This window comes from Leptodactylus fuscus, chromosome 8 (genome assembly GCF_031893055.1).
Source record: "Leptodactylus fuscus isolate aLepFus1 chromosome 8, aLepFus1.hap2, whole genome shotgun sequence".
Lineage (NCBI taxonomy): Eukaryota > Metazoa > Chordata > Amphibia > Anura > Leptodactylidae > Leptodactylus > Leptodactylus fuscus.
Window position 1 is genome coordinate 53,632,577 of NC_134272.1, and position 26,268 is coordinate 53,658,844.

The 26,268-nt window shown below is 44.4% G+C and overlaps 2 protein-coding genes across 2 annotated transcripts in view; both read left to right on the forward strand.

Annotated features, from left to right (window-relative positions):
• Positions 1-26,268, forward strand: part of LITAF (lipopolysaccharide induced TNF factor) — a 329,531-nt gene that overhangs the window by 68,951 nt on the left and 234,312 nt on the right. The window lies entirely within an intron of this gene.
• Positions 6,887-26,268, forward strand: part of ZC3H7A (zinc finger CCCH-type containing 7A) — a 41,172-nt gene continuing 21,790 nt past the window's right edge. Inside the window, exons 1-8 of the mRNA XM_075285805.1 lie at positions 6,887-6,915; positions 19,252-19,352; positions 20,059-20,098; positions 20,846-21,043; positions 22,428-22,586; positions 24,194-24,274; positions 24,348-24,386; positions 25,175-25,208. Coding sequence (XP_075141906.1) covers positions 19,285-19,352; positions 20,059-20,098; positions 20,846-21,043; positions 22,428-22,586; positions 24,194-24,274; positions 24,348-24,386; positions 25,175-25,208 — 619 coding nt within the window. The 5' untranslated portion in view covers positions 6,887-6,915; positions 19,252-19,284. The remainder of the gene's footprint in view (positions 6,916-19,251; positions 19,353-20,058; positions 20,099-20,845; positions 21,044-22,427; positions 22,587-24,193; positions 24,275-24,347; positions 24,387-25,174; positions 25,209-26,268) is intronic.

Sequence of the window (26,268 nt, forward strand, 5' to 3'; positions counted from 1 at the left end):
TATATGGTACAAGTTTACTTATGCTCTTCTGGCACACAGGATGTGTCATTTCTATTGCGCTCCAGCTGTACCAAAGAGGTGGAGTTGTGGTTCTGGAAGTAGAATGAACCCATTCTGTGCGGCAGAACAGGTCCTGAATGCTGCATAGGTAAACTGTAATACCATATCATTATAGTTCAGTGCACACTGAACAGTATGTAGGGTGAGGGGGGCTATTAGGCCAGTAATAATGCCCCTCACAGGTAATAGCACTACTGGCGACAGGGCACTATTAGAGCACTGTTACTGTAATACCCCCCCCCCTTCCCTAGTATATAACATTAATTATGTGGTGGGTGCTAATAGGACACTACTACAGTAATGGTGCCCTCCAACACTTAATAGCATTATTTATAAAGGGGGATATCTAATTACCTATGGGGGTGTTATTAGGGCACAGGTAATAGTCCCCATGTGTAGGTTATAGTGCCCCTATTACCTCTTAGGGCAGTATTATCCAATATAAGGGGGACCTATTAGGACCCGTTCACATGGCAGTAAATGATGAGGAATTAAAGTATATTTCTGCCTCAGACTCTTCTCCATTTTCTGCCCCTCCGGCTCCTCTCTTTTCCCTCTCTGGTTAGCCTCAGGTAGCATTAGGCTCAGCGTTGTGGTTTGTACTGCAAGCTCTGCAGGTGATCAGAGGCAGAATCCGCAGGACACTTGTTTTTTCCTAGTGGAGGGAACATTCTAACTAGGAGGCAGCCTTTTTCATTTTTGAGTCAGACTGTACATAACCTAGGATTGGCCTTGCTTGGGTCTCATCCAGTTCTCACCCACGCCATAACCACTTGCTGAAAAAATTGGCCTTTCTTCCGAAAGCCATTATTTGCTTAATGTTCCTCTTGTGCTTGTAGGGTTATTGATAAGAAGCCTATTGTTTTTCAGAAGTTGAAGCTGGTTACACAATTTCTGTAGTGGATCTCTCAACAGCCATTTGGAGGTTGCAAGAGGAGTGACTTGGTGCGAGTGACAAGTTTCAACTTAAAGGGAGTCTGTCAGCACCAAAAACATTATGAAACCAGCCCAGTACTAAGCACAATGCTATAATATTTTTGTAGAATGGCTACTTTGACAAAAAAAACAGCTTTTTATTCGAATGCAAATAGATAACAGTGCATCGGGGACATGTCATGGTGTCTGAGCCTTGCACTCTTCTCACTCAATACCGACTGACTTAATCGGAGCATTCCCCACACTTCGTCTTACAATCTTGCAGTGATGCTTAGGTGCATAAGGATATGTCTCCAATGGATTCTTTGTTCATTTGCATAGGCAAAATTAGGCAGCCATTCTATAAATAAATGATAGCACTACGCTCACCGCTCTGAGCACTATAAAGTACTGGGGCTGGTTTATTAATGTTTTTGGCGCCAGAAGACTCCCTTTAAATGATCTTTTACAGCTTCTGAATAATCTGTGTAGAATTTTGTTTCTGAATGCATGATCTGAAAAAACTGGTGAAGTGTGAAGGTACAATTCTTTTATTGTTCTTACTGCAAGAGAATTGGATTCCTTCTACGCCCAAATGAAGATATAGATAAACTAAAACTGTCTAACTTTCAGACAATGCAAAGATAGTCTACACAGTCTTAGGCTCCGTTCTCACGGAGTAACGCGCCGCTCATTTAGACACGAATATACGTATCAGAGCGCGGCGCTTCAAAACAGATCCCATTGATTTCAATGGGTGCTGGCTTACAAGCGTAACACATTGAAATCAATGGGTTACAAAGCCTCCCATTGATTTCAATGTGTAGCGCGCTTAAGCCGGCACCCATTGAAATCAATGGGTTCTGTTTTGAAGCGTCGGGCTCTGACACATGTATACGTGTCTAAATGAGCGGTGCATTACTCCGTGAGAACGGAGCCTAACGCTTCACCAGATTTTCCAAAGTGTCTGATGCTGTTCGATAAATCTGGAATACTTTTCGACTGTCTAGTCTAACTTTGCACTGCTTATTACTACTAGGATACCAAGGCACACTTTTCAACAAGCCCACCTATATATCATATAAGACACACAAACCGTTCCTGTGGCTCCTATTCATTTAATAGAAGGAGCTGCAGAAGCACAGCCAGGGCATGGGCAGCACACGGGTAACATCCGAATGTCGCCCATGCCTTTAATTCACAGCCAGCCGGAAGCAAATGGTGGTGTGCAACCAGCCTAAGAAAGGTTTTTGGGCACACATTATGCCAGAATTCTAGTGCATATTTATTAGTTTATCTGTCCCACATTGTATGGTATAGTGCTTGTTTTATTTTGATTATATTTTGTCTTTTTTTAGGCTCTACTTCTGGTTTTGGCTTACAAGAAGTGATCCAAAATACTAACCAAATACTGAACTTATGAAAGTGGCTTTAAAGGCTTCATACGGGTAGGTTTGGTCCATGAGTTATGGACTTGAAGTTGGCCATATTTCCTAGACCAAACCGTGACCGGCACCCAGACTCTCATCATCATTGTCATCTATGATGGTAGGAGTCCTTCCTTCCCTATGGTACTGCTGTCCCCAATAGTGAAAACACAAATACTGATAGGAAATACTGACAAATAATGACAAGGAGAAAGTGACCTAAAGCAGAGATAAGGTCAATAGACTCAGGCTGGGTTCACACCAGTGTTGGCTATCTGTGTAGTGATTCCGTTCCCCTCTCTGCCTTAAAAATGCGGAAAGAAAAGTGCTGTAAGCAGCGCTTTTCTCCCCATATTTTTCAACCTCTTTGTGCAGAAACCAGGTGGACCCCATTATACCAGTGTGGTTTTGGAAATCGCTGCATGTCAATTATACCTATGAAAACACTAGCGGTTTCCCTATAGGCATGATTAAAGCAGAAAGTCTGCAGAGGAAATTTCTACGGACTTCCTGCGAAAAGCGCTGTGGGAAAAACCACGAAGCGTTGCAGCGGTGCTACGTGGGGCCATAGCTTTATACAGTTTCTCAACCAGATTTCTTTCTGAACTGGACACTGCGACCTGTGTAAGAAAAAGTGCAGTAAAAACATTTGAAAAGTTTTAATGAAAACCTATTGAGAATTTTTTTTTTAATTTTGTCTATATAAGTACAGTGTAAAGCAATAATTTATATATAGAAAAATGCTCCTGCTGTAGCTATAACCTTTAACCCCGTCCTACTGCAGTCATTTTTCCTTCACTACAATCAATACCAAATTTATATAGTTTTGCTATGTTTTAATATCTTTAAACCAATATAACACTTCGAAAAATAAATTTGTATGCATCGCCATACTATGACACTTGTAATGATATCATATTTCCATGTACAGAGTTGTGTTAGGAATCTTATTTGCCGGGAGTTAAATGCTTACATAGCATTGGCAGACCTGAGAGCCTTTAGGGACTACCAGTAGTCATTGCAAGTAAATTGCTCCTGCAATTTCACTGCATGGAAGGAATCTGAACAGAAAGTGAAAATGAAAAAGAACCTCTCCGATGACACGGTCACATCTGACCATGGCATCTATAAGGTTAATTGCGTGTAATCACTGTTGTCTCTGATCACGGGCATTGACCTGGTAACTATGATACCCGCTTAGAACCTGAGTGGATGCTATCTTTAACCCCTTCCTGCTGCAGTCATTTTTCAATTTTTGGTTTCTTCTCCTTATTCTCTTCCAAAAGCCATAACTTTTTATATTTCCCTTCACAGGGTTTTATTTTTTGCAAGACAATTTGTACTTTATAATTATGATCACATGATCCAGAATTGGAACCAGCCTAGAAAAACAAGGTCTGACTCAAATAGAACTCTGGAGAAAATAAATGGTTACCCATCTATCCAAAAAACTATCATACTCTCCTTACACCTGTTTTGTTAAACCTTTCAGACACTTTTTTCCCACCTTGAGAAAGGGACCTGGCTTGTGGTGTACCAAAATGCTGCAAAAATTTAAACAGATTTAGCCAAACTATTGGTGGTGTAACATTAGACAAAATGTCTAAGATGCTCCACATTTATCATTGTCACTGGGAGTCACTGTGATAAATCTGGCACATTTTTAGATTTCTTGGTATAATTTTGCTCTGTCTAAAATTTAGACAGTAAGCTGTGAAGTTTCTTTCTTTTTTTAAAATCTAAGGCTGAACTCACACAGAGTTAAAGTCATGTCTTTGTGAACTATAGGTCTGTCCTACAGGAAAATGTAGCAATACCACATATTTGTGCACGTCAGTCTAGAAAGTGAAAGGGTATAGAAATATATATATTTAACTAAACAATTTCACAGAACTGCTGCAACACCCAAAGGGAAGTGAAGATACCGTATATGATACAAGGTACACGTCTATGTAGCTGCTTTGCCTAACATTGTCTCCATTAAAAGTGGAGACATGCTTTGAACAGTATACCGATTTACTGACATAGCAAATTCTGGAAACTTTCGGCATATCTGACTGATATCAACACGGGTAAGTTTGGCTCACTAACCACTGAAGAAAATCTTGTACAGGTATATCTGCTCTCTAGGCAACAGAAGACGGTAATTGTTATAACTAATCAGACATAATTCCTAAAACGAAAATGTAATATCAGATAGAGTAGAGTCTGGTATATCATGCACTACGTATAGTTACCAGTCAAACTGGTTACTTAGCCCACATTCACATGACCTAATATAATAGCTAGAATGACTATGGGACAGTATGTCAGTGTGAGGCATGGACTAGCAGCATAGATATCTATAATAATAGGAGTCTCTCTCCCAGCATGATATTCATACACACACAGACCAAATTTCATGAGTGAAACTCAGTTGTGTAAATATAGCCTAATGTGTTACCTTTATTCTGCGAGTCAGTATGAGTTTAGTGATACTAATGCTTCCAGTGTTGGACTGAAGGACTTAGGCTTGGTTCACACATCAGTATGCCATCCGTCCGTTTGAATTCAGTTTGAGACTAAAAACGGACTGATGCACATACTGATTGCATACTGACACCTTTTTATGCTGATAGCAAACGCTGTCTGTCCCATAGAGGACAGATAAGGGCTCGTTCACATCTGTGCCCGGTCGCCATTCTGCAGGTTTCTGTTTCCTGCACAAAACAGAGGCAGGAGACGGAAACCTGTAGGACTCTTTCAAACCCATTCATTTGAATGTGTGAACCAAGCCTTAGGGCCCACAGTGAAACTTGATCTGGGGGCCCACCCAACAACTTCTTGATATTCACCTACAGCATGGCTCCTTCATATCTTACATATGTACTTACTATCTGGTGTTACAGGGTATATTCCCAATATAGTAATCTCCTATATTACTGTGCAGACCCCAATAGCTACCTGGCCGATTCATGCACAGTATATGGGGAATAACATGTCCATTGAGCTCTACAAGTATGGGAAAAATTATAGTGAGACAGCAGGAATTTTAAGCACCCTCCCTACAGTATAATGATCCACATGGTATTTAATGCTCCACAGTGCACTCCATAGTATAGAATGCTGCCCCTCCCACATGGTATATAGTGCTCCACAGTGGCCCCTCACAGGATAAAAATGCTCCCCTGAGCCCCCATGGTATATAACATTCTACATGGTATAAAACCCCTTAGTGGCCCCAGAGTATAACATGCTCTCCTGCGTCCCAAAACAATATAATATCCCCACCAGTATAACCACATTCATTGGTCACATAGCCTAATTGTGCTAATTGGCCTAATTGTACTCAAACAGCTGATCTGTTTGGGGCCAGGTGTCTGAGTCCTGATGATTTTTAGGCCGGGTTCACACAGGGTTTTTTGGACTGGAACCTGAGGCGGAGGCTGTCTCAGGTTCCGGACCAAAATACGGGTATCTGCGACTGGATGCCGGTGCATGCCTACACAGGAAATTCTTGTTCTTGTGCAGGGGAAGGGATGGGGGAAGCTGTGGTGGGAACCCCAAGAGGCCAGACACTTATTCCTTATGATGTGGATGAGGAATAAGTGCTGTTCATGGTAAAAGGAAAAAAAAAACCTTAAGGCTTAGGCCCTATGTAGTGAGCTGAAGCCAAAAAGCGCTTTTCACAGAAAGTCTGCAGAGTTTTCTTCTGCTGTTTTTTTGTCCCTACTATACCTATATGGAAAACACCAGTGATTCTGTAATTGACATTATGCGATTTACAAAAAAACAATGCTTTCCATTGCAGATATTTTTCTGCAATGTGTGGATGAATCCCATCTACTTAATTTCAGGTACTGTTAAATGCCATGAGTTTTGCCGCGGATGCCCTGGCCTTATCCTAAGCTGCTACTTGTGATAACGCAGTTTGTTTGTTTTTTTTTTTGCCGATTTTATTGCAGTTTTTTTTAAACAAAGTTAGTAGTGGATTGAGCAGAATGTAGAAGTATAAGAACCTGCAGACAGCTGTTTCAGGGTTCTGGTTGACTATGGCAATATATCTTGAGACTGAAGCCCCACAATATTCTCAAAAAAATAAATGCAACAAAAAAGTGGCTTGTTCACAGTGTGTGGTCTTAGCCATAGGGGATTCTGTCTGTGGCTGAATAATAATATACAGGACCTGGCACAACTCATGACCCTGCGCCCAGAACATGCCACACACTGCACCAAGAACTGTACCCTGGTCTGAGCCATTATGCAGCTGAAATCTCTGGGCAGCATGCTTTAGCATTGTTCCTAATATTCCGGTTATTTGTGAGGTCTACCCTCCAGGTGTTTTGCTATTGACCCCACACACACTGTCTGTGCCCCACACTCAGGACGCTATGCCATGCTGGCACCCGAGATGCCGGAGCTTGTGCCGCGCTAGTTGCTCTTCGGTCCTTCTACCTGTAGGTGGAGCTGTGAGCACTGACGGCTCCGGCTTAATGGTCTGACTCCCTGAAGAAAGGGCGCCTGAAATCGGCAGGTAATGAGCAGAGGGTGTCCGGGTGTTACATGTAATATGGGCGCTGATGACGTTCTCCTTATTGTGTATGCCCGGTGCGGGTGTGTGTTAGTCGGGTGTACGGGGCATATGGCGGGAGCTGGCATGTCTGATGTTCTTGGACAGCGTCTTGTTACTGGTTTCCTTATAAGAAGAGCTTGAGGGTGAGGACTCCGGGGTCCTGATGGTGCCCGCACAGAGGGGCAGGAGGGTGGGCACACGGGGGAGGTAATGGAGTGTCTTACTATTGTGTGCTGGGCAGGCTGCTCTCTGTGCGTCTAGATTGGTGGCACCACAACTCTCAGCATGCCCTCACAGCACTGGCACTTGTGGTTCCTGTAGAGTTGGAGTAGTATACTAATAGACTGCACGGGCATATTGTTGTATCTGATGGTATACAGGGCACCATTACTATAACAATGTGCCAGCTGCTATACAGCCTGTGTGCCCGACATGCCAGTGTGTAATGGCCACGATCTCCAGGTTTTGATCTGCTTTGCATGCCATGACCTGCTTTATAGCGGAGCTGTCAGGTTTTTGATAAGACACTTTCCTGGAAATCTGATGGAATTGTAGTGTGAACAAAGCCTAAGGCTGTCTCCACACATCTGTAATAACTTTCTAGTTTGGATGCTTTGGCCTGCAGTACAGCTATAATAAGGAAGTGCAGTATTCTAGCCATGTGAATCAGCCTTACTCACTGAGTAACACCCACACACGAGCCGTCATGGTGGATCTCGCTTGTAGAAAACCTGAGGACATTGTACGTATATAGCCCACACCAACAGATGTGGCCCTGGTTGAAATCTGAGTGCGCACAATTGTCAGGTCACATTGAAAGGTCGTGCGACAGAATTGTCATTCTTTAGATATTCTAGCCGCGTCTGTACAATAAGACTGACCACACTAACCTCATGGCTTCCATTCTTTAAGGGGTTGTCAGGCCAGGGATAAATATTCATTTGAAGTTCTACTGCAGAAACTAATGGACTGGTGATCATACATACATACATACATACATATACAGGGAACTCGTGATCTGTGGTGGGATCAGCCAGCTATCGGGCACTTCTCCTCCATCCACATGATGGGACATGCATGCTATTTGTGGGAAAAACCCATTAGGTTCCTTGTAAGTTGTGAAAAAGTTTGACTTTTTGTTGCAGATTTTGTTGTTTTCTTGTGTGGTTTTTGAGCCAAAGCCAAAAGTGGTTTTCAAAAGGAATGAGTTATATAGAGGAAGCTCTTATATTGCTCCATTCTGCTAAAGTCACTCCTGGATTTCATTCAGAAAACCCTAGCGAAAAAAAATTAGGCTTTTTTGCAAAATGTGTCCTAAGTCTCAAGTGGTTTCTTGGGCACTTACATTTTTCTGCCCAATATGAGCATATACATGCCAACCCCCCTGTCATGCCAATGCATAGATTTGCAGGTGGGTGTAAGCCTTTGTGTTCTGCTGCTGGTGACTTGACTCTGGGTCACATTTATGCCAAGCAGCTGGGGTAGAGCTGTGGCCCCAAGATGGATCACCAGTTGCAGAGCACAGAGCCCACCACAACTCTATGAATCGGCGATGGTATGTGTGTTAGTAAGTGTGCTCATATTTGGCAATGAGTGCACTGCAGAAAAAGTGTAATTGACCACATAACTCCTTTAGGGCTCGTTCACACGGGGCAAGAGGGGGCGGATTTTGATGCTGAATCCACCTGAAAATCCGCCCTCTCACAATAGAGATCTATGTAGACCGCTAAAAAATTTTTTTTTTCCGTGAGTAGTACGTTCCCGCTCATGGAAAAAAAGAAACGAGCTGCCCTTTCTTCAGGTGGATTCCGTGGCTGAATCAGCTGCGGTGTCCTCTCGACACCACCCTCTGGACTAGGCTCATTCCTTTGGGCCTAATTCGGAGTGGAAAACCGCAACAGAATGTGTTCACGCAGAGCCCCATGTCAACTAGCCGTTAACGTTAGTGCAAGTTTCATGCAAGAGTGATAAATAATTGGGTTTCCCCATCTTCTTTGACATCAGATAAGTCCAATTGGCTTGCCTCTCTGGTTTCGCATAAAGGCGTACACAACGTGGTCCTAAGATTTTTCTTCTGTGCATGAGGCAATAAAAAATAAAGTTTATTAATTCTGCCACTGCTCATATTGTGTATCGAGCGATTTGGTTTACAGTATATAGGAAGTACATGGGAGTCTTTACACAAAAGACTGGGGGAACACCTGTATATCACCAGTCCCTTTAGGGTTGTTTGTTTTGGAAGAAAAAGTCCTACAAGCAGGACTTTATCTTCTGTTACAAAAATAAAGCAATATGATGGAAGCTAGCTTCATGTAGTGTCAATGGGAATGGACACTATATCAGTCTGACAGCTAATGTCAGTTTCTGTCTTCCTATGACTGAAGAAAGCAGCAGACATTTGTAACGGTAGTGTGAGCTCCCCCTCTTTAAGTCAAATTTTTCTGACGCCATTTTGGTGCACCTTGGTGCTTCTAAGCCGTACCCCTTTTTCTGATAATACACATCCACGTTCTGTGGATACTTTTTCATACGATAACCTATTTGGAAAGAACCCTTTGTTTGCCATAGTCACCTGTATAAATCAGGGGATTTTCCTAGAGGACATGGTGGGTGTATAGTACACGTTTATGGGTTTGTACAGTGCCTAAACCTCACACAATGATCATATTACACTATGATTTATGAGGTTTATATGATGTCCTAAAGTCAGCTTAGCATTGAAATAAACATGGTTTATCTGTTTTATTGTCTAGAAAGTAATAAAGTACTAAAGTTCCGGAAGAAATACAGGACATCACATGCATGAGTCTGCAGATAAGATTTAAGCTGAATTCTTTTTGCTGAACAGAAATCTATCCGTTATATGGCTGCTCTTTTAACTCAACTTTCGTGAATGAGTTATGATAGATTTTTTTTTTATTTTTTTTTTGTCGTTTTGCATTCTTGTGGGTCAGGGGTACCATGTTGGCTAAGGATAAGGTAATGCCTTTCATGCGAGGCGCATCTTTTTTTTTTTATAAATTCTTTATTTATGAAAACAAGGTCACAGAGGAGAGAAAATAAAAGATATATGAATCAAAAACAATCACATAACAAAACACGGGGGACCCAACCAGAACGAGGGTCGCCCGACAAATTCAAAGGCCGGACCTCACCACAACCAACAATACGGGGGAGGAGCGGCCGACACTGCGTCACTACATAAAATGAAAGAGGACGAAGGGGGAACAGAGTGAAACAGGAGAAAACCATCTGGGGGGGGGGGGGACAAGAGGTAAGCTAGGGAGGGGGGGGAGGGGAAAGAGAAACGGGGGGAAGCCAACAGGGAGGAGAAAGGAATAGGGAAAAAGGAGAAAAGGGGGGAGGGGGGGAGTCCCGGGACACACCCACTCCAAGACCTCACCCACAGCCCACAATGGACCTGTATTGGTCAGAGCCCTGGAAGAGGATCCAAGGGGTCCAGGCCCCCAGGAAGACATCATAGGCATCTCGTAAGGACGCCGTGAGATCCTCCATAGCTTGGAGGTCCTCCACCTTGCGAACCCAGTGGCAAAGAGACGGGGGATTAGGGGATTTCCACAAGGCCGGGACACAGGCCCTAGCTGCGTTAATCAAGTGTCGAACTGCAGACTTCCGGTAGGCCTTGCGGGAGACCCCAGACAGATGAAGGAGGAAGCAGGCCGGGGAATTCGGCAGATCAGTCTGAAAAATTTGGGACGTTAAACGATGGACACCATCCCAGAACTCTCTCAGAACTGGGCAGCTCCAAAAAACACGGAGAAGTGTCCCCTCCTCCGAACCACATCGCCAGCAAAGAGGAGAGGCAGACGAGAAAAATTTATGTAGAAGGGAAGGGACATGGTACCACCTAGTAAGGATCTTGTAGCCCGCCTCTTGGTATTTACAGGCCAATGAGCTCTTGTGAGCAAGCTCCAAAATTCTAGAGCAATCCGCGTCCGAAAAGGAAAGGTTAAGGTCAGCCTCCCACTTGGAGAGGAAAGAGGGTCTGTGGTCCGGAGGAGGGGAGACCAAAAGGGCATAAAACTCTGACAGGGAGTGGCGTTGAAGGCCAGTGCCAACACAGGCTTTCTCAAAGCTCGTAAGAGATCTATCAAAGGAGGTCGGGTCAGCGAAGGAGGAGAGAAAATGAGTGAGCTGCAGCCCTCTCCAGGGCCCCAAAGCAGGGAGAGCCATGTCTAATTGAATGTCGCTAAGGGGTCGCCACTGACCATTGACTCGGAAATGGAAGACCCTCTGCACACCAGCCCTCAACCACGAGCGAAAAGGGCCTGGAGAAAACCCCGGAGGGAAGGATGGAGAGCCCAAAACAGGAAGAAGGGGGGAAGGGGAGGGAGAAAGGCCGTCCTTGCGAAAGAGCAGTCGACACACCCGGAGGGTAGGCCCAATCGTGGGGTGAGAGGAGAGGGCAGGGGTGGGGACCGGGTCCAGCCAGGGGAGCAGGTGCAACGGGACATGTGAAAAGGAACCCTCCAAGGAGATCCACTGCTTGAAGGGAGAGTGACGGCACCAATCCAGAACCCGATGCAAAAGAGCAGCCTCATAATAGCGGCGAGGATCAGGAAGACCCAGGCCGCCCCGTTTTTTCGGGAGGGTCAGGGTGGTACGCGCCAGCCTGGCGCGCTTACCCTGCCAAACAAATCGGATCAGATCCGAGTAGAGCGATTTGAAGAAACTAGGAGGAATATGGATGGGCAAGGTTTGTAGCAAATACAGAAATCTGGGCATGACATTCATTTTATAAATGGCACAACGGCCGAACCATGTATAAGTGCCTCTGGACCACTTTTTCAGATCAAGGCGGACTGTCCTAAGTAGCGGCAGGTAATTAAGGGAGAAGAGTTCGTCAAGAGAACTAGGGATCCAAACGCCGAGATATTTTATGGCAGTTTGAGACCAACGGAAGGGGAAAGCAAGGGTAAGAGCTGCCCTAAGGCCCGGGGGGAGCGAGACGTCAAGCGCCTCCGACTTTTGGTAATTAATTTAAAGTTAGCCAAACGGGAAAACACCTCCAATTCCGACATCAGGACCGGGAGCGAAGTCGACGGGTCGCGCAGAAAAAACAAGAGATCGTCCGCGTAAGCCGCTATTTTCACGTGTCTGCCCCCCATCTCAACACCTAATAGGGCAGAATTAGCTCTGAGTGTCCGGAGAAGGGGCTCCAAAGTGAGGACAAAAATCAAGGGGGAGAGCGGGCAACCCTGGCGAGTGCCATTTCTGATCAGAAAAGGGGAGGACAAGAACCCATTGACTCTCGTGGATGCGGAGGGGTCAGTATACAGTGAGGAAATCCAGGACTTCATAGAGGGGCCAAGGCCAATATGGTCCAAAACCGCAAAGAGGAAGGGCCAACCCACCCGGTCAAACGCCCTCTCCGCATCAGTGGAGAGAAGACATAGCGGGCGATTGCGGGAGCGGGCGAAATGAACAACATTAAGGACCTTAACAGTATTGTCCCTGGCCTCTCTAGAAGGGACACCAGGTCAAGCAGGAGAGGGGCTAAGCGTGTAGCCAGGACCTTGGAGAAAACCTTTAGATCAACATTAAGGAGAGAAATGGGTCTGTAACTGGAGCACAGGGTGGGGTCCTTACCCTCCTTGTGTATGACCGTGATGTGGGCCCTGGTCATATCTGGGGGCAACGGCGCACCGTCAGAAACCGCATTAATGGCACCCGTCAGGGGACCCAAGAGCAAAGGCGCAAACTTTTTATAGTAAGAGGCGGGAAGGCCATCCGGGCCGGGGGCCTTACTAGGCTGCATAGATCCAAGGGCCTGCGCAACCTCCTCACCGGTAATAGGGGCTTCCAGGGAAGCCAGAGCTTCCTCCGAAAGACGAGGTAAACCCGATTCACAGATGTACCGATCAATCAACGGAGGGACCGGGGGACTCGAAGGAACCGCAGAGTGGGGAGATAAGTTATAGAGGCGCCGGTAAAAGTTAGCAAATTCCTCCGCGATGCGATTCGGATCCGTGATACGCGTACCCGAGGGCCCGGCGACGAGGGGGACAAAGTTGCGAGAGCGTTGTTCCCGGAGGGAACGGGCTAAAGTTCTACATTTGTTCCCGTATTCATAAAAATGTCGGCGCCCCCTAGCTAAGAGGCGACGGGTTCTAACGTCAAGTCTCTCACGCAATTTCCTGCGAGCCAGAAGAAGAGCCGTGCGAACATCAGGCGCATGCGAGCGTTTGTGTGACTGCTCCAGAGAGACCACGTCGGCTATCAGTGCAGCAAGTTCCCTAGACCTCTCCTTCTTCAAGCGAGAGCCATGTTGGATCAGCACCCCCCTGATAACACACTTATGAGCCGCCCAAAGCATAACAGGGGAGGTGTCAGGCGTGTTATTCTCCTTGAAGTAGAGTTCAAGTGCGGAAGTGACTGCCAGGGAAGTCGGCACATCCTGGAGAAGCGACTCATTAAGGCGCCACTGCCAGGATCTAGGCCTCTTCGAGGGGGATGACAGATCAACATGGACCATCGCGTGATCAGAGAAAGTTATAGGGTCAATCGTGGAACCCCGCAGCAATGGGACATCCGAATGACGGACGAAAAAATAGTCCAATCTTGAGTAGACATCTCGGGGGTGTGAGTAAAACGAGTAGTCCCTACCATCTGGGTGGATCGTGCGCCAAGCATCAATCAGTTGGTGGGAATGAAGAAGTTTACGGACCCGGCATAAAGCACGAGTAGACATGTGCGAGATACCTCGAGAGACATCCAAGGAGGGGTCTAAAGCCAGATTGAAATCCCCTCCAACCAAAAGGGTCCCTTCAGCAAAATCGGATAATTTATCTAAGATGCGCTCTAGGGAACCAATCTGATCCGAATTGGGAAGGTAAAGATTAGCGAAGGTGAATAAGGTGCCCGCCAATTCCCCCTTAACAAACAGGAACCTACCCGAGTGGTCCGAAAGAGCTGCTCGATACTTCCAAGCCACCGAACGCCCAATTAAAATGCTAACTCCCCTAGACTTGGATTCAGAAAAACAGCTATGATATACGTCAGGGTATCTTAGAGAGGAAAGAGAGGGGACAGAGCCCTCCCTAAAGTGTGTCTCCTGCACGAAAGCCACAGCCGTTCTCTTACTCCAGAGCAATCGCAAGAGGGAGGACCTTTTTTCAGGAGTATTAAGCCCATTCACATTAATGGAGGAAAAGGTCAAAGAATCCATGGCAGGGGGCCCGGGACCACCCCCAGGGGGAAGGGAGAGGAGGGAAGGCGAGGGGGGAAACAGATGGGGGAGGGAGGGAATCAGGGAAGAGAAGTGGAAGGAATGGGCGGGGGGAGGGGGAAAAGGGAGGGGCAGCGAAAAGAGACGAGAGGGAAAAAAGTAGACAAACAAACAAAAACAAGAGGACAAAAAGCAAACACCTGCTAGAACCGAGCTTAGCTAGCCCAAGCTCGGGCAAACACCAATCAGTGGGAGAAAACCCACTAGAGCAGGTCTCAGGGGCACGCCGCAGAATGCGCCCAGAGAGCCGCTAGAACTAACTAAGTGGGGGAGAGGTAGTTCAGAAATCAGAGCTACCCATTCCCACACCGGCAACACAGCAATAATGAAAAAAGAAAAGGGGGTCGCAATTGAAAGCCAGCTGAGAGGGCCAGCCACAATTATAGAGAAGCAAACAGCCCATACCCCGGCCAACCCGGGCGCCCCGTGGAAGAGGCAAACAAAAGGAGCACTCCCAAGCAGGCCACCGTACGGCGAAGCCTCAGAATGTAGAGACAACGACGCAGGGAGAGCATACACGGAGCAACCCTGGCAGGCCGGGGGGCAGGAAAGAGGGCGGGCAACGCCGCGAACACACAGGGGGGAGGGGGGGGACAAGAATCCACCCCATGCACCCCCAGGGCACAAAACTTAGCATGAGGAACAAATCGCGGGAGAGACAAAGATACAATAACGATGAAATACAAAAGAGCATAAAACAACGAAAGTCAGGTGGCCTCGGAGGGCCCAGCACAGTCTAGACTATCGGCCCAGATGAAACGTTCTCCAGAGGGGCCCCCAAGGGGTCCATCCCACGGCGTCCCTGTCGAGGCAGTGGGGGTGAGGAAGGGCCAGCAGCAGATAGAGGGGATGGGAGTGGGAACTCCAGCCAGTCCGGCAAAGTTAAGTCAGAGATGTCAAGAAAATGGGCGAGATCCTCCACCTGGTCAGGGGAATGTAAAGCGAAGTTGGCGCCATTTCGGCGAATCAGGAGATGAAAGGGGTGACCCCAGCGATAAGTAGCTCCAGAGTCCAGGATTTTGCGGAGAGTAGGCTTCAGAAGACGCCGCATCGCCAGAGTGCGGCGGGAAACATCAGGGAGAAGGGTAATAGAGCCATCCAGGAACGGAACCGGTCCATGGCGCCAGGCCGCCTGAAGAATGTCCTCTTTTTGTAAAAATGCACCCGGCATAGGACATCCCTAGGATCGGAAGAGGAGGTTCTTTTAGGTCCGATCACACGGTGGATCCTATCGATATTGATCTCTGTATCCATCGGTCGGGACAGAACGGTGTTGAAAACCGAAACTGCAATAGAGCGGAGCTCTTTGGTGGCAACAGCATCAGGGATGCCCCTCAGTTTAATATTGTTCCGGCGACCCCGATTCTCCTGATCGTCTACTTGTAGGATGAGATGGCGATTAAACGTGCGTTGAGTAGATAAAGAGTCCTCCACTGCAAGGAGTCGTTGATCGATAGAATCCGTGCGTTGCTGTTGAGACGTAACAGAAGACGAAAGGAAGTGAAGGTCCGCCTTGAACCCTGTCAGAATCTTGTCTTGTTTCTCCTCCACTCTGCGCACCATAGCCTCTATGTCTTGTTTAGTGGGCATAGCACGGAGCAATTCCAAGATATCCGATAACTTAGGGCGTTTAGGTCTCCCCTGAGACAGGGAGGCATGTGAGGAAGAACCAGAGGAATCAGAGTCCACGGGGGCCCGAAGGGCCGCCGGAGTAGAAGAAAAATCCAAATCACAATCCGGGGGTCGCTGAGGCCTTTGGGGGTCATCCCAGGTGGATAGGGAGGAATGCAGAGTTAGAGAAACTGACCCAGGGGGGGTCCCAGGGGGGAGAACCGTAGGCAGAGTGGAGGAGGCCTGAAGGGTCAGAACCTGGGCCACCGGAGCCAAGGGATCATCAGGGCCAGGGACCAGAGCTGAGGAGGGGGCCAGGAGAGGAGGCAAACCAACAGTGTCCAGAGGGAGAGGGGAGCCATGTTCCTGGGGCATTCCACCACACTGGGGCACAGGGGCAGCAGGGAGCGTCCAGGGACAGCCAGGGCCAGGCACAGTGGAGAGTGAGTGGGGGAGGGGGGCCGCCATGCGGTCAGAGGAGACAGTCCCAGATGTAAGGCATACCTTGTCAGTAGCAGCCCCAGGAGTCCCCATGCCAGGGGAGAGCAGAGCGGAGGCAGGAGAGGAGCCGGACAGGTCCGTAGCTGGAGCCGACCCAGACGGACGGAGCGAGGAGGGAGCCGGAGCTTCAGGCTGCAGGCAGGGGGCGCGCGCCGGCGCCATTTTGGAAGTCCCCGCCGGAGAGCTGGAAGAGGCCGCAGCGAGGAGAACGAGGCGCATCTTGTGTCTTTATAGAGGCTAGTCATACTAGTCGATGTAGGTTTTATACTAAGGAGTTAAAGGGGTTGTCCCATGAAAAGCATCCCATCTATACTGCTAGTTTATGTGGATTTAAGACTTTTCCGAAATACATTGCTTTATCAAAACTGCTTTGTTTGGCTGCTATCTTAATTTATTCACTTCATTGTTGACACTTCATTTCTATGGCCACTGGGCTTATCTCCTCATTTCCCAAGTGATGTACATGTGCTAGTGCAGATGTAACTATTGATAGTTTCACACTAGCGTTCAGGTTTCCATTCTTCAGGCCTGCTTGGGGACCCAAGGAACAGAAATCCAGTTCTCTTAAAAAGTGGGGACCTGATAGACTATATAATGGGGTCCACCGTGTTTGTACCTGAAAAATGCAGAGAGAAAAAAGTGCTTGGTGGGGAATGGACTCCTTGAATGTAGAGCGAGCGCTAGTGTGAGCCTAGCTTATAATACTAGTTTCACAGTAATGTTGGTCTCTCTGTAGTTGGGGTTCACAATGGGACCCAAATGACAGAGCTTGTCCGCTAATAAAGCGGTTCTCCTAAGACCCCATAGAATATATTGAGGTCCGACTGATTCTTCACCAGTTTGTCCAGGACTTTTCTGCAGCCAAATTAAAGGGGTTGTCCCATCTCAAGAATCCTATCTATACTGGTAGTTTATGTAAATTGAAGACTTTTCCTAAATATGTTGCATTAGAAATTCTGCTTTCTTTGCCTGCAGTGTGACCCTATTCCTTCTATTGTTTACACAGTGTTGCTATAAGCATGGACCTGGGAGATTGGACAAGTGACTACTAAGTGCTCCCAATGGTTCAGCTAATTGCAGTTTGCGGATATCTCTTTATCTGTTCTATGTTCTGTATCTATGTAAAGAGTCTGTTATCTCTCTATGTAAACACACAAATAACACTGAGTCCATTCTGTATAAGCATCTGCTTATCTGATCTGCAAAAGGATTGTGTGTCCTGTTCAGGAGGGGGGAGGAGAAATACAGGAAGTGAGAAGCGGACTCTGCAGACGAAACACTGAGATGGGAAAACCCCTTTAAACGCAGATGTGACCCTAGCCTGAAGCTCAAAATAGTGATTTTATTCAGACTTTGGCATACAGGTGCTTTTTCAATGACCAAATAGGCCCATGTAACGCCATCCTTATAGAGATGTACTCCTACCACCCATACTACTGAGGGGGACAAATCTGTGATATGGTGCCATACAGAGGGAATATGTAGTGTCGCGTGCAGTGCCTGTGGGGAATGGTGCAAAGCCACTTGGTGTCCTTATTCTGCGCATTAAAACAGATCCTTCTAATGACGTCCTGAGGGACCCTGTAAACTGTCTGTCTGGTATCCATTGCTTTCAACCACGTTTTTAAATGGTCTTTGTCTATTGGATATACCATAACTGTATAATAGATGTGTATTGCACAGCTTATGGCATATCCAACGCTAATGTAAACCTAGCCTATTCACCTATTTATACACTTACACATGGAAGATTTAATCTTGTACTATAATTTGATACCATAGAAACTCTATGAAACCGTAGAATTAGATTAACACTGTATAAATCTAACAGAGCCAGTTCTAGGACAAAAATTCACTGAAAATTAAAATATGCTGACTATACCTGAAATTATTGTGCTACACCAAATTGCCATAATATCAAAGATTCAGGTTTTGTTTTTTTTATGACATTGGTAAAATTTTCTATTATATTTTGCTTAATATCTTGGCAGAGTTGGGCGCAAATTATGGCAAAATGATAACCAATGGATACCTTACACTATTGTCCATGTGATCTGTTGGTGTCCTTGGCATTTGTTCCTCCTATTTCTATGCCGGAACAGAATTATTGAAGGAGTGCTTCCTAATAAATCGGATGTACTCCTATGTGCCAGAATTAAAATCTTCACGACTCACGGTAGGTTGACACCTGCGCCCAGATCTCCACTCGGGAATTCCGTTCTCCATTCCGCTTTAAAAATATGGACACAAGTGCAAGTGCTTTTCCCTCAGTTTTTTGGGGCGGAAACCTGGCAGACCCCATTATAGTCACTGGGGTCCAAGGGTAACCGCTTTTTAGGTGGATTAAGTTCATGTCCACTGCCATCATCCTATGACTGATGACAGCAACGGACAGTAATAACTGTAGTGTGAATGGCGCCCAACTCTGCCAAGATATTAAACAAAATATAATAGCAAATTTTACCAATGTCATAAAAAAACCCTGAATCCTTGATATTATGGCAATTTTGAGGAGAGGTGTAGCACAATAATTTCAGGTATAGTCAGCGTATTCTAATTTTCAGTGAATTTTTGTCCTAGAACTGGTTCTGTCACATTTATACAGTGTTAATCTAAGGTCTCTAAGCGAACCCAAGAAACGGAAACCCAGTCACATCAGGAATTGGCATAGGTTTCATCTATTACTCTTCCTAGTTTTCAGGTGTTGAAACTGGTTGGTGCAGTATTGAGAGATCTTGATGACTCACTTAACCAGGGTTTAATAGCAGAATCCATATACTTGATCTTTTATGCTGCGTCTATTTTTGGTTCATTTGTTTAGTAACTTCTCCTATGAGAACATTCACCACGGTTGATTTGTTGGAAATACACTGCCCATATCTTATTTTTTATTTCTTAGCATGTGCTGATACTAACTAAACGATTTTAACTTCCAGATTTGTGACTGACAGTCTGATGAGGAGAACATCATGTCCTATGTGTCAAATGACCGTAGCAGCCGGCAGGAGGACATAAAGACTGGAATGGAATTCATTCAGTAAGATTACTTTACTTTTTCTCTTGAGAGATTGGATTACGTAAATGAATACAATGTTTTTAGAGCTTTCCCCTACTGACAACTGAGCTCCTGTCTCCCAGCAGATCAGTTGGGGATTTGGGTGTCAGACTCGCCCACCAATCTGATATTGATAGCCTACCATAAGGATAGGCCATCAATATCTGATCTAGGACAGCACCTTGGTAAAAATTGTGTATATGCCCCAAATTTGTGCTGTAAAAGTGTTAACTTGGGCTTTAACAAAAAAAAAAAAAAAAACAACCCCCGCTTCTATATATAAAAAAATAAAGCTGTGGCTCTGAGTATGAAAACACAAAAGAAATTTATTTTTATTTATTTTTTTCCGTTAAAGTGGTTACACCAAAAAATGTCTAGTATTGCTATAATTGTACACATATGAAAAAATGGGAACATGATATTAATGCTGAAGTGTGAAGGACATACAATTTTAAGATAATTTATAGAAGTTAATCAACAATATGTATCCCAAAAGATGTGATTAGAAAATACAACTCCTGTAAAAACAAGCCCTCATACCACTAAGTTGATAGAAGTATAGTTATGGCTTATAGAATGCAAAACTTGATTGGAAAAAAAGATACAAATCTTCCTGGATGTTAATGGAGTAATTGTTTGGGTTTCAGCCTTCTGAGAGTATTTTTGACTTGCCAATTCTTTATTTTAGGTCCCCATTGCCGTACCCTGGGTCCCAGAAAGATTATGAGGTAAATGACTAAAATGTAATTTCCTTGTTCGTTCTTTGTACTGTGTGCTTCGTTTAAGGCTGGGTTCACACAGGGATTTCTGGATCAGATTTTGATGTGGAGGCCACCTCAGAATCCGATCCAAAAAACAGCTAGCCGTGACTGGATGCCGGATGCATCCCTAAGAAAACATTGGCGGTTTCCCTGTAGGTATAATGGAAGCAGAAAGTCTGCAGAGGAAACCTCTGTGTAGTTTCTGTGAAAAACGCTGCAGGAAAAAAACATAATGCGTTGCCGCCATGGTTTTTCTGCGGTCTTTTTAGCTGCAGCCTGCGACGTAGGGCCCTAGCTTTAAAGAGCAGTGTCCTACATCTAATAGGTGCTGGCATCCTGAGCAGTTTGGAGTCTTGTTTTATCCAACTCCATTCAGCCATTCCTTATAGTGTTACTAAACAGTTTTGGGTATCTAAGACCCCCAAATGCTGAGGGTGACCGTAGCGATCAGATGATGTATATCATTGGGCTTCTCCTACCTGGGCCAGGTTCTCTATATGCCTGCTTCTGACAATGTTAGGGTCCTGTGGCTGGTAATGGGATGAGTTATTGCAACTTCATTCACTACTTTATCTACCATATTACCTAAATAACCTAATCGTTTTTACTTTTGGCTGTACTTCTAATGATTTTGTGTTTTATATCAGAATATCCCATGGTCCTATAGCTGATGGTTGGAATTTTTTCATATAGAGATTTTATTTTTCATTTCAGATTTTTATTCAGAAGCTGATAAGAAACCTTTACAATGAAGGAAATGATCTGTACAGAGAAGGAAGCAAAGATGAGGCAATAAACCAGTACACTGAGGCCCTTAGCATTGCCATGTATGCTTCGTCTGAGGAGATTGCCATTTCCAGTGAGACTCTGGAGAAACTTCACGTGAACCGGGCTTCTTCTTATATAGATACAGTAAGAGTGTGAAGAAGTAAAGTGTTGTAGTAAACTAAGAATGTCATCGCGGGGGAGCCATTTAGTTGCTGGAAATGAAACAAAAGTGAAAGTAACCACTTGGGTGCTATGGTCAATGACCGCGTATGAAACTTTACTACTGCTGGGTCTCTGCTGTGTAAAACAGACACCTAGTGCCATTAAGACTTCTCATTCATCATATGTGTACAGCAGAAATGATGAAAGGGTTAAAATAAACTCCTTTGGATTATGTCAATTGGAAACATCTCATCATTTATAGTGTAAGTGCATGTCAATCAGTAGCGTAGATGTAATGTGGTTTATTAAAGAAAATGGCTGGTTTCTTCACTTGCGCTATGTTAACTGCATAGGAGGTCACATTCTTCTGGTCTGTGGCAGGAATAGAAGAAAGGAAAGATCTGTCTAATGACACAGCAGCCGGTCCTAAGGGACCTCATTGTCTATAATAGGTTCTGTCAGCTTTTCATAGTGTAACAGGCATCGCAGGATGAAAGTTGGCCTTGCACTTTTTTTTTCCTCCAGAATTTGACAGGCACTGTGTCGAGACTTTGACATCGACTATGATGTGCACATAGTTATTTGATGATCAAATCTATACTATTAAGGGGCTCTATCATAGGCGCTGCTGTGAGGAAGGGCGTTCCTGGCTGACTGTCAGAACCGCCCTTCTGACAGTGAAGAGCTACGGTACCAGCACTGATAGCTCTTCACCGGGGGCACAGAACATGAAAGCCGTCGACCGTCTAGCGACGTATTACACCGCATGTACCCAAGGAGGTGAAAAGTCCTCTTTAAATACATATAAGTATCTCCCAGTGATGAGACTTGTTTCCCCTTTCCACAGTAAAGGGACACTATCATGCTAGAGTTTGTACTTGGGACCTGACCGAGGTTTTACGCAGATTGTGTCTCCATATAGTTCAGGTTTTGCAGTAAGGGAGTATGTCTCCATAATGTGTCGTTTGAGATATGTAGATTATCTCTAATATTATGTATAGAATGTATATGTAGCCATTATATGGTATTTGTTTGCTTGAGATCCTTGCACTTGTTGAAAATGTGTCTCGGCAGCTTTGTCGATACACAATAGAGGTTATAATAGATAAACAGCAATCCTTGTCCATGGATGCTGATTCTGGAAAAGAAAGCAGATATCTGTGGATAATAGAGTTCCCCTGCTGGATTATAAGCAGTCATGGCTGGGCACACGCGTTTATGTGAGTAAAGAGGAAAGCTGAATGTGTGGGAAGTTAAAGTAGAGACTACAACTCATATAATATGAGTTTCAGGCTACAAGTTTTACCAACTATCTGTAGTTTGGTTGTTATACAGTTGCAGTAATATATATTTTTTTTCTCTCTAGGGTTTCCCAGAGGAAGCTTTGAGAGATTGTGAAGATGCTTTAAGTACTAATGATAAAAATCCCAGGGCTCTGTATTGTAAATCCAAAGCCTTATTTTCACTTGAGAAATACAAGGAAGCGTATGATGCTATTGCAAAGTGCTTTATCATTGCCCCTAAGGTAAGTAAAGTCAATGGATTCATGTATTTGTATTGAATATTTTATTCAAAGTTGAGATTAGAATAAACAAAAAAAAATAAATAGAAAAAACCACACATGCATGTGCACGCTCTCTCCAAATAGTCAATGCTTTAGTAATGCTAAAATGTCTGTGTTAATATTTACCGTATAAGCCGACCCGAATATAAACCGAGGCCCCTAATTTTACCTAAAAAAAACTGGGAAAACTTATTGACTCGAGTATAAACCTGGGGGGGGGGATGCAGCAGCTACTGGAAAATTTCAAAAATTAAAATGGTCGGAGTTCTTGGGTGCAGTAGTTGCTGGGGAAGGGGAGGGGGTGTTTTGGTTGTCTGTCTGCCCCTTCCCTGAGCTTGAGGACTGTTTTTTTTTTTGTTTTTTTTTTTTCTCCCCCACTTGGAATTCAGCCTGGCTGAATATAGGGTATCTGCAGTGCTCCTATTAACCCCTTCCCGACGGAACAGGAGCACTGCAGATCCCCTATATTTAGTAGACCGGACACTTTCAGGCACAGGAATACCTAATGTGTATGTGTTTTCACAGTAATTTTCTACTTTTATATGTATTCTAGGGAAAGGAGGGATTTAGAACTTTAAATTTTTTTTTTATTTTTTTTAAAGCTTCTTATTATTTTTTTCCCCCCACTATTTTATGGGAGATTCTATACATTGATATTGCGGTTGGTCACAGATTTCCCCTCCCCCCTTAAAAAAAGTATAAGCCGAGTGGGTCTTTTTCAGCACAAAGACTGTGCTGAAAAATTCGGCTTATACTCGAGTATATACGGTAAGTGGATTTTCCCATTTTATAAAGTGGTGGTGTTATGTTAGGATCTGATTAGATTTTACGAGAAGTGGCCATTCAACCTCTACCAATGCCCACTGGTGTAATGCTGTATCCCCATCATGGGTTTGCTCAGCACATCGGCACAGTATTATCTTTGCAGATCTTTAGATTAACTTGCAGAGCTCACGGTTCTCTGTACTTCAGGTCCTTTCCTTTACAACTAAACAGCTTGGACTGCAGACTGATATGTGTTACTTACACTGACAGCTGCAGTGCTTATGGCCTGTTCTAGAACTCTATGGGCCCTTAAAGCAGCTAATTTCTATTGGGTGGTCAGGAGTTTTATATCCACCGATGTCCTATCGACTTATCCTAAGAATAGGTTATCAATATTAAGGTCCTGGAAAACTCCTTCAGATGTGCTTTTACACTTGTGTTACTTTAATCTGTTCCCCCGTCGGAATAGAAGAATGAATAAACATTAAAACTGCTGTCTAATGACAGATAGCAATGAATCCTTAGGGACCCCATTTACTGTCATTGGGTTTGTCAGGTATCTGTTGTGCTTGCAGGACTTTTTTGCTCTCTTTTATATTATCTCCACACTAGAAATGTAGAATGGATCCTACATCACAAATGAGATGCGTGTGTGGTTACCTTCCCCTGCTGTGTCAATCCTTTCCTTTTGGACGTATGCTAATAAAAGACTGTTTGTTTAATTATTTCTTGTAATAAATTTAGAATTGTGTGTATTTTTTTTTTCCCTACAAATACATATTTGTACATGAAATTTTTTATAGGATGAAAGTGTCTTGAAACTAACTCGTGAACTAGCTATAAAGCTGGGGTTAAAAATTAGGAAAGCCTATGTCAGGACGCAGGTGAGTGCATTTTTATTTGTGATCTCTTTTAATGTATTTTTTCTGTTATATAATGATAAAACTTGTGTTTCAGCCTGATTCCAAAGTTACAGTCATGGATGCTTCGGAAAAGGTAAGTGTTCATTTCTTGCAAATCTGCTTTGTAGGTTACTTTCAGATAAATAGAATCGCTTTGAAATAATTATTGGGAACGTCCACAGTAAAGCCTGGTTCACATCTGCATTTGGGTTTCTGTTCAGGGACCCCGCTCCCGAACGGAAACCTAGCCGCATTAAAAAAGTAGTTACCTAAGGAAACCCGCAGACCCCATAGACTATAATGGGTCCGTGTGGTTTCTGCACGAAAAATACGGAGAGAAAAGTGTGGTTTGCATATTTCATGCAGATAGGGTAACATAATGGCCCTAATGTAGATGTGAACTGGGCTTTAGACATGGATTTCTACTGCTTGTTCCTTTAGTTCCCTGGGAAGGAGGATATCTTTTCTCCCCTTATCCAGTTTAAGATGCATGCAATACTGTAAGCTTCTGGTGATATTGGGCTAGATGGTGGCTGGCAAACTTGTTTATGGCCAGGTTTATACTGCTAAAGATTGCCCAGGAATTATCTTGGGGTCTCTAATGATGAGCACTATGGAGGCCTACATTTTTGTAACCATGTCATGTAAGGCCCCAGTAGAGATGTTATTAGCTGCCATTGTGTTGGCTTTTGACAACAGAGATTACTAATAAACATTTAAAATGTGAGATTTGCACTTAGTAAAATGACTTTCCATTTGTTTTATTGTAACAAATGAGAATTGTAATCTGCTAAATAACTACATTGCTGAGAGATTGTATATGAAAAAACATCAATTTATCAGCATTCAGTAGCCATTGATGCATTTTAATTCAATTTGCAGATGGCTGATAGCTTTGCAGATCAGATAGAGCCAGGTAAGTGATTTTTCTATGCACGTTTATTTTCTTTGCTGCTTTATAGTTTTGATGTTAAAATTGTATAGATTGATATATGGAGCCTGGTTAAGGTTTATCACTCTGTGCTGTATGAACCCACAATACCCTTTCAATACCCTTAAATGGGGGTTTCTAGGCGGAGTTATTAACCTGTTCCAAGCACAGCACCATTTATCTGTAAAGTGATATATTGATATAGTAGCCAAGCCTATTCACTTGAATGGGACTGAGCTGCTATCAGGCTAGATGAACATGACGTGGCCTGTGAATTAGAAGCTAATTTGACTGCAGCTTCAAGCTGCTGATCCTAAGCATAGGTCATCAGTTAAAAAGTCCTGGGAAAACACCTTTAGCCTAAAGACCCCAGCAAAAAAAACACTGCGGGAAAAACCGCAGTGACAACACATCTCTGTTCTTCCTGCAGCACTTTAGACAGAAAGTTCTCCAGACTTACTGTTACAATTATAACTATTGGGAAACCGCTGGCGTTTCTGTAGGTATAATTGACATGCTTTGATTTCCAAAACTGCGCCGGTTTTAGAAATCACGGTTGGTCTGCACTGTGGTTTTTACATTACTGTAAAACAACGCTTTTTTTTTTTTTTTTTTTTGCGGCATTTCCGCTGCAGCCAAATCGCAGCGCTTCTGTTCCGTGGAGCCCTGGCCTCAATAGTAAAGTCTAGAGATGAGCGAGTACTATTCAAAATGGCCGTTTCAAATAGCATGCACCCATAAGAATGAATGGAAGCTTCCTATGGGTGCGTGCTATTTGAAACTGGAGTTTCGAATAGTACTTGCTCAACTCTAGTAAAGTCACTTTAAGTAAAATAAAGGGAAACCTGCACCAGTGACTTACAGGGGTTGTCCCATCTCAATGATCCTATCTATAGTGGTACCTCGTGTAAATTGAAGCCTTTTCCTAAATATATTGCTTTTAAAATTCTTCTTTGTTTGCCTGGTATGTGAATTTATTCCCCCATTGTTTACACTGCGTTGCTATAACCACGGACCTATAGCACAAGTGACATCACTCACTCAC